The 12,500-nt window shown below is 37.3% G+C and overlaps 1 protein-coding gene across 4 annotated transcripts in view; it reads left to right on the top strand.

Moving 5' to 3' along the window:
- The window catches only part of uba1 (ubiquitin-like modifier activating enzyme 1), a 62,868-nt gene that overhangs the window by 8,767 nt on the left and 41,601 nt on the right, over window positions 1-12,500 (top strand). For all 4 annotated transcript variants that reach the window (XM_051661404.1, XM_051661403.1, XM_051661405.1 and 1 more), the window contains 6 exons: window positions 344-402; window positions 513-681; window positions 10,045-10,179; window positions 10,311-10,417; window positions 10,505-10,595; window positions 10,752-10,884. In XM_051661404.1, coding sequence (XP_051517364.1) covers window positions 344-402; window positions 513-681; window positions 10,045-10,179; window positions 10,311-10,417; window positions 10,505-10,595; window positions 10,752-10,884 — 694 coding nt within the window. The remainder of the gene's footprint in view (window positions 1-343; window positions 403-512; window positions 682-10,044; window positions 10,180-10,310; window positions 10,418-10,504; window positions 10,596-10,751; window positions 10,885-12,500) is intronic.

Raw genomic sequence — 12,500 nt, 5'->3', positions numbered from 1 at the left:
CCCCACTGAGAGCGAGAACCACATTACAGCGACCACGAGGAGGTTAACTCAACGTGACTCTAGCAACCGGGCCAATTGTTTCTTAGGAAGCCTGACTGGAGTAACTCAGTACGTCCTGAATTCGAACTTGCAACTCCAGTGTGGTAGTCAGCATCTTTACTTGCTGAGCTACCCAGGCCCCCCTGTTTAATATGCTTTTTTAAGATATTTCCTCATTCCTTCAGAATCAGCTCTGATTATGCAGAAATCCAACAGTTACACATTATCTAAATAAGATTGTACTCAGTTGTTGAAAGGCAGCCGGTTTCATGTGGTGTATTAATTGGTGTTTTGGACTCTGCAGGGCATGGCGAAAAATGGAAATGATGCTGAGATCGACGAAGGCTTGTACTCCAGACAGCTGTAAGTTTCAACTTCATTTCAGTTTGATGTATCCTTATTACATTCTTTTGAAGTAAATGAGAGAGACAAGATTATGTGAATAGTAGGTAAATTTAGCACATGTCTCTCAGGTACGTACTGGGCCATGATGCTATGAAGCGCATGCAGAACTCCAATGTACTTGTCTCGGGACTGCGAGGTTTGGGTGTAGAGATGGCAAAGAATATCATTCTGGGTGGTGTCAAGACTGTCACCCTGCACGACCAGGGTGTGACCGAGTGGATGGACCTTTCATCACAGGTCAGTGGCTAAAGATGAGTAGGGATGCTTAGATCAGGATTTTAACAGCCGATACGATTACCGATTTTCTTGTCATATGATCAGCCATTACAATTAATTTAACCTTTTATCTGGAGCTCTGTCATAACTAGTTATATTCCGGAAAATATGGTTTGTATATATATATATGCATGCGCGAGTGTTTGTGTGTGTGTGTGTGTGTGTGTGTGAGATATATATACACACACACACACAGTTGAAGTCAGAAGTTTACATACATTTAGGTTGAAGTCATTAAAAATAATTTTCTGACCACTCCACAGATTTAATATTAGTAAACTATAGTTTTGCATGTCGTTTAGGACATCTGCTTTGTGCATGACACGAGTAATTTTTCCAACAATTGTTTATAGACAGATTGTTTCACTTTTAATTGACTATATCACAATTCCAGTGGGTCAGAAGTTTACATACACTAAGTTAACTGTGCCTATAAGCAGCTTGGAAAATTCCAGAAAATTATGTCAAGCCTTCAGACAATTAGCCAATTAGCTTTTGATAGGTGTACTGAATTGGAGGTGTACCTGTGGATGTATTTTAAGGCCTACCTTCAAACTCTGTGTATACAGTTGAAGTCGATGTGGTGGTGGCGTAGTGGACTAAAGCACTGAACTGGTAAGCAAAAGGTTGTTGGTTCAATCCCGACAGCCACCACCATTGTGTCCTTGAGCAAGGCACTTAACTCCAGGTTGCTCCAGGGGGTTTGTCCCTGTAATAAGGGCACTGTAAGTCACTTTGGATAAAAGCGTCTGCCAAATGCATAAATGTAAATGTAAGTCAGAAGTTTACATACACCTTAGCCAAATACATTTAAACTCCATTTTCACAATTCCTGACATTTAATTGTAGAAAACATTCCCTGTCTTAGGTCAGTTAGGATCACTACTTTATTTTAAGAATGTGAAATGTCAGAATAATAGTAGAGAGAATGATTTTTTTTTTTAGCTTTTATTTCTTTCATCACATTCCCAGTGGGTCAGAAGTTTACATACAATTTGTTAGTATTTGGTAGCATTGCCTTTAAATTGTTTAACTTGGGTCAAACCTTTTGGGTAGCCTTCCACAAGCTTCTCACAATAAGTTGAAGGAATTTTGGCCCATTCCTCCAGGCAGAACTGGTGTAACTGAGTCAGGTTTGTAGGCCTCCTTGCTCGCACACGCTTTTTCAGTTCTGCCCACAAATTGAGACTGAGTGATGGCCACTTTGTGATGGCCACTCCAGTACCTTGACTTTGTTGTCCTTAAGCCATTATGCCACAACTTTGGAGGTATGCTTGGGGTCATTGTCCATTTGGAAGACCCATTTGTGACCAAGCTTTAACTTCCTGGCTGATTTCTTGAGATGTTGCTTCAATATATACACATAATTTTCCTTCCTCATGATGCCATCTATTTTGTGAAGTGCACCAGTCCCTCCTGCAGCAAAGCACCCCCATAACATGATGCTGCCACCCCCATGCTTCACGGTTAGGATGGTGTTCTTCGGCTTGCAAGCCTCACCCTTTTTCCTCCAAATATAACGATGGTCATTATGGCCAAAGAGTTTGAATTTATGAATTATAAATATATATTTACAATTTGTTTCATTAGACCAGAGAACATTTCTCCAGCAAGTAAGATCATTTTCTCCATGTGCACTTGCAAACTGTAGTCTGGCTTTTTTATGGTGGTTTTGGAGCAGTGGCTTCTTCCTTGCTGAGCAGTCTTTCAACTTATGTCGATATAGGACTTGTTTTACTGTGACTATAGATACTTGTCTACCTGTTTCCTCCAGCATCTTCACAAGGTCCTTTGCTGTTGTTTTGGGATTGATTTGCACTTTTCGCGCCAAACTACGTTAATCTTTAGGACACAGAATGCGTCTCCTTTCTGAGCGGTATGATGGCTGTGTGGTTCCATGGTGTTTATACTTGTGTACTATTGTTTGTACAGATGAATGTGGCATTTGGAAATTGCTCCCAAGGATGAACCAGACTTGTGGAGGTCCACAATTTGTTTTCTGAGGTCTTGGCTGATTTCTTTTGATTTTCCCATAATGTCAACCAAAGAGGCACTGAGTTTGAAGGTAGGCCTTAAAATACATCCACAGGTACACCTCCGATTCAGTACACCTCCTATCAGAAGCTAATTGTCTAAAGGCTTGACAATTTTCTGCTTAAAGGCACAGTTAACTTTGTGTATGTAAACTTCTGACCCACTGGAATTGTGATAGTCAATTAAAAGTGAAACAATCTGTCTGTAAACAATTGTTGGAAAACAGTTTCTTGTCATGCACAAAGTAGATGTCCTAAACAACTTGCCAAAACTATAGTTTGCTAATATTACATCTGTGAAGTAGTTAAATTAGTTTTAATAACTTCAACCTAAGTGTATGTATGTATGTGTGTGTGTTTATTTATATATAATTTATTTATTTATTAGTGGTCGACCGATATATCGCAGAGGCCGATATTCTGACTTTTTTAATTATCCGCATCGGCCGATACATTTTCCCGTTTAGCGGGTTTTTTTTCTTTATCTTGAGGGGTCGAGAATCGCCTGCTTGCATGTGAAGCAACTGAGACATGTAAACGACCAGTCACGGTTCGTTTTGTTGTTGCGTGCCATTGTGTTACTACAATATTATACCGGTGTGTAACACAATGTCATTTAAACGGTCTGCATATCAGAGCCGCTTTAATGTTAAAGTGCTCGATTCATTCACCCTCTCTCTCCTCAACAGTTCCCTGTAACTTTTAACTGTCTTGTCTAATGATAAAACGGCAAATATCAATAAAAACTAATATCATATACTGTCTGCAAATATGCGCATATCTCATTTAAACGGATGTAATACCCCAACCTCAAACAAATAAAAGAAATAGTTCACCCAAAAATGAAAATTTGCTGAATTTACTCACCCTCAGGCCATCCCAAGATGTATCTGTGTTTGACGCACTTCCTGCCTCCTCCTCCATGTGACGCGACCTTACCAACGAGCTTACGTCATCCCTCTCATGAGCGCGTCACAGAGATGTACTGAAGTGAACATTTGTAGTTAAAGAGTATATTATGTATTGTTTTGTTTCTAAACATAATCAGTCATTTGCGAGTCGTGTGGATTATTTTGATACACCCTAAATATGCATTTTGGACCGTCAAAAAATGGAGGACATTCACTTGCATTGTATAGAGGAGGCCTGAAATGAAATCCTAAAAATCTTAAATTCTGTTTTGATGAAGAAAAACTCCGATACATCTTGGATGGCCTGAGGGTGAGTAAATTATCAGCACATTTTCATTTTTGGGTGAACTATTCTTTTAAGCAGATCCAGCGTCCTGTGGAACGCTAATAAATCTTGCTCTGAATCACGTATTCTGACAGTCTCTCCTCAACAGTTCCATCACATTTAACTTTCTTTTCTAATGATAAAAGGCAAATATCAATAAAACTTGTACTAATATACCGTTTGCAAATATGCAGATATCTCATTTAAACAGATGTAATTCACGAAAATCCAGCGTTTTCTTCCCATCGAGCTCTCATCTGATGTCTTCCTCTGAAGCGCGTATTCCATCAGCCAGAATCAAAAACTTGAGGATCAGGATTAAAAGTTCCTCTGATTCACAGATCATGATGGTCAGTCCGTATCAATCCAAGTAGGCGATCCAGGCCGTTTAAACTGTCAGGAGATTGTTGCTCGAGCAGGATGCATACGATCACGTGAGTGCAACTTCAAGGCTGCATCCGAAACCAGGCAAATGCTGCCTCTGGAGGCTGTATATGGAGGAAGGATGAAAATATGGTGCTTTTCAAACTGTTAGGAGACCAGTTTCCTTAAGAGTTCCGTTCATTCAAAACAGCTGTCAGTTAAGCCATTAACTGATTAGGTAGCAAGTCAGCTGCCTATGTTTTCGGATGCTACCCAAGATAAAAGCGCTGCACGTGTGCTATAAGGAAATGTCTTATTCACTATGCACTGTATGTACAATTGATTTGATTCTATATTTTTTGAGTAAATGCGATATAATGCGCACATGCCATCCATGGTTGCTGGACTACTGTGTGAACTGTTTTTTTTTTCCTTCCTAATATAACTTAGCTAACTATTTCTTCTAAACAGAAATCTGAAGAAAGTGCTATCTACCATTTAAAATACAATATTTTTTAGTTTTGTGTGAAATTGAGTAAATATAGTACAAAATAGGAGTGTGTGTGTGTGTGTGTGTGTGTGTGTATATATATATATATATATATATATATATATATATATATATACAGTTTTTTTTTCATCATCTGAAAGGTCCTGCAACTTATATTCCAGAGTGAATTATATACATAATTTATACATAACTCACGACGGATGGTAAAACACACACACCAAAACAGATGAAAAGATCAGTAAAAGAGGTGAAGGTAGAATATAAAAGTTGCCTATTCAGAATATTTTGCCTTTTTAAAAGTACTTTAAGCAACCAGTTTAAAATTCTGTCATCATAACATTATTGTTCTAAAAAACTGTAGACCGCTGACAAACAAAACTCCTCACATGCCCATAAAATGACATTTCATCACATTCCTAGTAAAAAAATAAATAAAAATAGTCGGTGAACCGGATAATTAATGCATAACAAACAGGGTTGCAAATATCAGAAATATCCACAGACAGACAGTTGCTAACATTAATGAATAAATAGAATACAACTGGCATATTGATTTACTCACTAACTAAAAGCTGGTTATTTGTGCACAGCATAGTTACAACAGATGTGGCTAATTTTTTCATGAAACATAAATGGAACATGAAGAAATGTTACACATTTAAAGCAAATTCTTCCATTTAAAACGAGGCCAAATAGTGCGTGATACAATGTGTAGCTGCTGAGGTAATTTCTTCACTCAGCATGTCTGACACGCTTCTGAACGGCTGATGGGAAGCCGGGCTGCTGCTCCCTGGTCCTAATGCCCGACACATACGTTTTTTGCTCACTGTCACTGTTAACTAAATTGTCCTGTTGGTAATACCATAGCTGTTGCCTTGTTTTTGCTGACAAACAAAATTAGGTTGGTTAATTGATAATCAAATTGAACACAAATATTCATTCTTATAAATTAATGTTTTATTTTTTTAAATAATAATAATATCTAAATGTTTATATATATATATATATATATATATATATATATATATATATATATATATATATATATATATATATATATAATGCACATTCCCTGCCTTCTCATTTAGTTGGATGTTGGTAATATTAGTTCCTCTTTCACTTGTTCCCGCTGGAGCTTTAATGAGGGGAACAGTTTTTTTTTTTTCCAAGAATACAAAAATGAAAACGTGCAAGCAATTTACAAAGTCACCTGTCCAGGCAATCATTAATGGCTATACTGTATGTCCCAATTTATGTGAAGCAAGCAATCAATCTATTACAGTTGTTCTGACTGAAAAAAACAATAGAAAACTGAAAGTGGGCACACTAGCTGGGTGTCCATCCACATTTTTATGCGCATTTTGGGATATCGCATAAAAACTGCTGGATGGAAACACCAAGATGCGAATACAATCTAAAACGCTCACAAAAAAAAACAAAAAAAACGTATGCGCTTGCTTGAGGTAGGTAGATTTTCTTTATTCGATAAGAAGAAATGCGCATAAACGATGATGATAAACACATTTACCAAATAAAATACTATTGAATTTATTATTCCTAATATGTTCAATAGGAGTTTGATAATCAAATTAAAAGTAATGTGAGCTGCGCAAAAAGCATTAAATAATGTGCGGATCAAAAAGAGTAATGTGACAATAACTAGTTCATAACTGGACTAACCAGAGGACCAATCATCGCATCTGAAATGTTGCACTGGTCATCCTGAAATAACGGTGTCTAGAAAATCCAAAGCCTACAAAGAGTTTGCGGAGCAAACAAGTCGAATACAAACTTGAACAGTGTCGAAGAGCAGGTTTATTAACACTTTTGAAAAATATCTTAGAGATTCTCACGGTTAAGTCTAGGGGTGTAATGGTTCAAATTTCTTATGGTTCGGTTTGTTTCCTGGTTTTATGGTCACTGTTTCGGTACGGTTCAGTATATATGTTCAGGGGAAAAAAATTATTACTGCCAAATCCAAAGTAAAAATATTCTATTTGGTAACAGACACTTCAAGAGATTTGCCCTCACTACAAATCACCATGTTCTTACTACAGTAACCATAGTTTAAACATTGTATTTGTAGTAAAATCATAGTGACCACAAAATTAACATGGTTCCTGTCATGGTTACAGTACTGTAGTAAAATCAAGGTTACTATATGGAAACTACAGTATTACTGTTGTAAAACAATGGTTAATTGTATCAAAACTATGATTTCTGCCAAGATAACAATGGTGACAGCAGTCGTTGTTACTTCAGTCATGGCTACTACTAATATTACTATAGTAAAATCATGGTTAATTTTCATTAGGTTCCTTAAAAAAAAAAAAAAAACTTTACAGCATTTTAACTTAATACCTGTATTATTACGCTACATGCATCAACATAGTGCATTTCAAACTCAACGTATATTCAACGTTCAGAATCTGTACGTCACTGTGGAAGAAATAAACTTGCTATTAAAATGAATACAAGAATGGATGTCGTAACGCGACTCAAGTATTTTAATCATATGCGTAAATCCCACATCATCAAAAGAGTAAGGGCAACATAACTTTAGCTTTGAAAACCCCAAGCGCTATAGTTCTTGTTTAATGTCTGTCCAAACTAGCACCAAGTGCCTGCTTAAAGACTGAAGGGAGTGTGTCTGTCTGCAGTCTCGGGCTCACCTGCGGCTCTGTGTGCACTGTGCTATATATTCTAGATGTATTACCAGTATACGGCACTCTCGTTGAGCAATGTCTGCAAACAGTGCCTGTTTTGTAAATGTTTTTTGACCATCGTTGTTGTAATTGACTGCATAAAGAAAAAGTTCCCAGACAGGAGACTTGAATAATTCAGGGGCTTCTCTCTTGTGGCTTGTTTTCTCCACTTGCCATTTTGCCAACTAACGTGTGCAGAACTGATGTCATCAACTGATTTAACAAACTAATTGTTAATAGGACAGCTTCTCTCTGTAGAAAGTTGAGCCACGTGAAACACAGGTGGTGTGTCCATCTACAGAGCCATGCAGGTGCATTAGCGGAGGTTAAAACTGTGCATGTTTATTTGGCGCTTTATTTTCTTTGCTAAACTGTATGATCCAGATTCGTTATTAAACTAGAGATGAACCGCAGAGCAAATGCTTACCGAACTGTGATTGGCGAACCGTTACACTCCTAGTTAAGTCATAAGGATAGAGGAAATGCACACAGTGCTCCCAGAACTGTGTGGTGCGCTGTCGCTCCAGACATGACTGCTTTGGTGGCTTTTCATTAGAAGTGCACCGAAATGTCGGCCGCTAAAACATTTTGGCGGAAAGATTCAGCCTTTTTCTCTCTTTAAAATCTGGTAATTGAAACACTCGCATGGGGAAAAAGCATTAATGAAGAGCGTTTTCCAGTGCTCCGGTAATGTGTTATTGTGTCGTAGTTGTTACTGTCAAGATCCAATATGACATTGAAGAAGCATAAATGCAACATTAAAGTAGTCCATATGACTTCTGCATTATATTCTAAGTCTCTCGAAGCAATAGTTTTGTGAACCAAAAAGGATGCGTTTATTAAGTAAATATATTGTCTGCGTGTACTTTGTGAATGAACACTGCTCTGTTGTTGACACACTCATAGCACACACACGCATGGCTCGTGAAGCATTACTGCTTTTTGTGCAACTCAAAGTGCTTCCTGCCAGGGGATTTTAAAGTTGAGAAAATATTAGCATTATTATTTAGAAAATACAAACATTGAATAGATAGCTAAAATATTAAAAATATTGTGGGAAGCCTATGGCAAGGTTTGTTGCCGTAATAACACTGCTTTAAGTGAAATATGAAACGTAAAGGTGCATTCAGTAATTTGGGGCTAATTTAAAAAGTTTTACACATTAACGAATAAATTGTGTTTTTGTGAAGAGTGACCTAAATGGTGTACACTCACATGAGATGAAGACTGTACTCAGTAGTTTTTTATAAAAAGTGTTTTTATTGTACATGATGCGGGTCACCCCTTCAATGTATTTTGCCATGTTGAAATCACATGATCCGCTGTGTTTCACTAAACGTCGAAGAAGAGAATCCTCGCACTCATTGGCTGCCGCCTATGTAGATACGCGTGTCTAAGCTTAGAACAATGTTTGGTGATGCGAAGAGTGAAAAGAACACAATGGAACATATTTATTATATGCTTTAGCAGCAAAGACAATGGGAGATTCATTAGTTGTACTGCCGAAGAAGCGAAAAAGGTCTGAAGACAGAAAGACCGGCAAAGACAAAAAACTAGAGTAAACATTGGTACGGCATACACAAGGTGGAAAGATTTGATGGAGGAAAAGCCTAAGTAGTGATTCCGTTGTTGCTTTTTTGTTGGACAGGTAAGGAATTATTAATTGTTTAGAGACCATGCACTCTCTCAAATAGTATCAGTGGAATTTACAGAAAACTCGTACAATTTTCCCTCAAACTTTTTTAAATGATGTGTGTAGTCAACATATGTTAGTAATGGACAGTTTTCAGCGACATTTACAAACGCAACAGGAAAGCAACATGTCATTTTCTTTATCACAGCTATAGTAAGGGTTGCCCATCTATGAAACAGCATGCGTCTTCATTTGTTTTGTGCAAAGTATCTTGGCACCGAGGTTCTTGTGGATTTTTTGTAAACCATGACTTTGGTTGCTTGGAAACAAAACAAGTTCGTCAAATACAGTATTCATGGACATGTTAAATTTGATCATCAAAACAATTCTAATCTTTCCTTTACCATAACATTCTGTATCGCTAGATAATTTAGGTTTATTTTACGCTAAGCATTTCTCTAATAAAGGTAATAACTGTCTTTAGAAATAACATGAACCATAGACAGTCTCCAAAAATATGAGGGACAATAATAATCTGTCCTTGACTAGTTGTCTGTTCGCTTGAATTCTAATGTTTGTTTTTAGGCAAAGCAATTATATTATAGTAGTAATAAATAACTTTAGAAATTACCTCAATCTCTGACATTTTCCAGATGCAAATGTTATTCCAGAGCTGGAGCGGGCAGCAGACATGATCATGCTGATCCATGTTGATAGATGGCAGTACAGCGTCTAACACCACTGTTGTATCGGTACTTCAAGTACAAAAAAAAGAGCAATGCTAATGCTAGATAGAGAACTACTGAATGCCCCTTTAAGTAGTGTTTGTTTTACATGTTATAGTTTTATCTGCGTGAGGAGGATCTGGGGAAGAACCGTGCGGAGGTCAGCCAGACTCGACTGGCAGAACTGAACAGCTATGTTTCTGTAACCTCCTACACTGGTGCCCTCACCAACGAATACCTGACCCAGTTTCAGGTACTGCAGTGTTGGCTGCTCTTGAATAGACACATTGGTTGAACACAATTAGATCAAATACTTTTCCAATATCATTATGCAGTCTAGCTCAATTTGACTGAATTGGCTAATTGTCATATGTGATGTTCCAGGTTGTTGTGCTCACGAACTCTAGCCTCGATGAGCAGGCACACATTGGAGAGTTCTGCCACAATAATGGCATCAAGTTGATCGTGGCTGACACACGTGGGCTGTTTGGGTAAGAACGCCTCCCTAAAATAGAAATTGTCTTTTGATCTCTGATGTTTATGGATCCGGATTTTTACCTATTCTGTGTTTTGAATAGGCAACTGTTCTGTGATTTTGGGGAGGAAATGGTGGTGTTTGACACCAATGGAGAGCAGCCACTGAGCGCAATGATCTCAATGATTACAAAGGTAAGAATTATCAACTGCAGTAAGCCCAAAAAATGGACCATGTTACAGGGTGTCATGTTAGCAAGTTTTTAGAGCCAAAATGAACTAGATATATTGTCAGTCATTAAACATATGGTCATCTGAACCTTTTGCAATGTTCATGTTGTGTGTGAAAAGGACAGTGCTGGTGTCGTTACGTGTCTGGATGAAGCACGGCATGGATTTGAGAGCGGAGACTACGTCACTTTCACGGAAGTGCAGGGCATGACGGAGCTTAATGGCTGTGAGCCAGTAGAGATCAAAACACTGGGTGAGTTGGTTATGAGTTTTTCTTGATTAACAAAACTTTCTAACAAACAAAAAAGGGACCATTATGTAATTGGCAAGATAATAAAATATGCATACAGTATGTGTCATATTAACGAGCAATGGGTCAGATTTTCATGAGTACTTTTTTGTATCTTATACAAACAACTGTTTAAACACCATATGCGAGTAATCTAGTTTGGGTCAAACTTGAAGCTGTCTCCTGTAGACCGTAACTGAACTATGCTTCCTTAACTGAGTTTAGGTCACAAATCAATTTTGTGGGGATATTGGATGCCTCTTTCATGTAGAATGTTTAAAATGCAGTAAGAATATTCTTGTGGACAGGTATCTTCATTTCACAATAGGTTTTTAGTAAGATACAAGTCTTAGGACTGAAATGGCCATTGTAAAAAAAAAAAAAAAAATTTTTTTTTTTTTTTAAATATATCTTTTGGGGACATTCTCATGTTAAAAACACTATGGCAAAGGGACTTGGTTTGGAATCCTCTTGTGTCAGTTCTGTTTTGGTCAGCACAGTTTCAAGTCTTTCCCATGATGCTAGGCAAAGTTAAGGTTTTGCGACTTGCAGTTTATGTTTCATGCTTTGCAAGAGCTTGTTGTTCTATCACCTACCTCAGTATGAAGAAGTATGCATTTCATCATTTATGGCAATAGGGCAATAACCATCAATCTCTTAAGTCACTAGCAATACCCCAGTGGAACAGGAACTGATGATAAAATTCCTAAGACCAAAGGATAGAACTTTTATAGGGTAACCAGATGACAATGACACAAAAATCGGGACATATGAGACATCACCCCTCCCCCTAAAAAATAAATAAAAACTTGATATGAACGTTATGAACATTTAGGCTTAAAAGTATGAAAGATTAATCTGTCCCGTTGTACTGTATACATATGATGGTTATAAACAACACAATAAATGATCAGTTACAAAATCAATGAATTAAATTGTATGATACAGTTGCACAACTAACCAAAAAAATGTAATTGACTACTTGGCTCGTTCAAGTGTGTGTGAATTCTGCAGTTTTGGAGCGTATGTCAGTGGAGGTGTATTAGAAAGGGGCATGTTTTATTTTGCAATTTGATGAACTTATGCGGCGCTATTAACATAACACCAATCCTCCTCGATTTTGGTTTCAAGCAGGTGAGAAGGCTTTTTTTTTTTTTTTGGACAAATAGCAGCAGTAGCAGTGGTGGGAGAAGATGTGAGATGTTTAGTGTAGGGAGCTGCTCAGAAAAGAGGATACAGCTTAGGGCTGTGCAATAGGAAAGTGCAATCGGATATCGACGATATCTGACAAATATCCCGATGCTGATTGCGACATTCATTGACATACATTGACAAAATTGGGAAATTACAAAACCATGGAGCTGGAGTAATTTTCCACCTGTTATAGATGGATATTTGCATGACGGCAAATGGAAGGGGTGGTTTTATTTATTTATTTATTTTAATTTTTATCAGTCTGATATTTACTTTTTTTTTTTCCCGTTACGTTTGAATTGCAGTTTGAATTTAGAAATATCTTTTGGTTTAAGTTTTTTGTTTCAATAAATTAATTTAATTTCTTAAAGCAAAATCAGTAAAGC

Source organism: Myxocyprinus asiaticus, chromosome 29, assembly GCF_019703515.2.
Source record: "Myxocyprinus asiaticus isolate MX2 ecotype Aquarium Trade chromosome 29, UBuf_Myxa_2, whole genome shotgun sequence".
Lineage (NCBI taxonomy): Eukaryota > Metazoa > Chordata > Actinopteri > Cypriniformes > Catostomidae > Myxocyprinus > Myxocyprinus asiaticus.
Note: the sequence above shows the minus strand (reverse complement) of the source record. Positions and strands in the feature narration are given on the sequence as shown.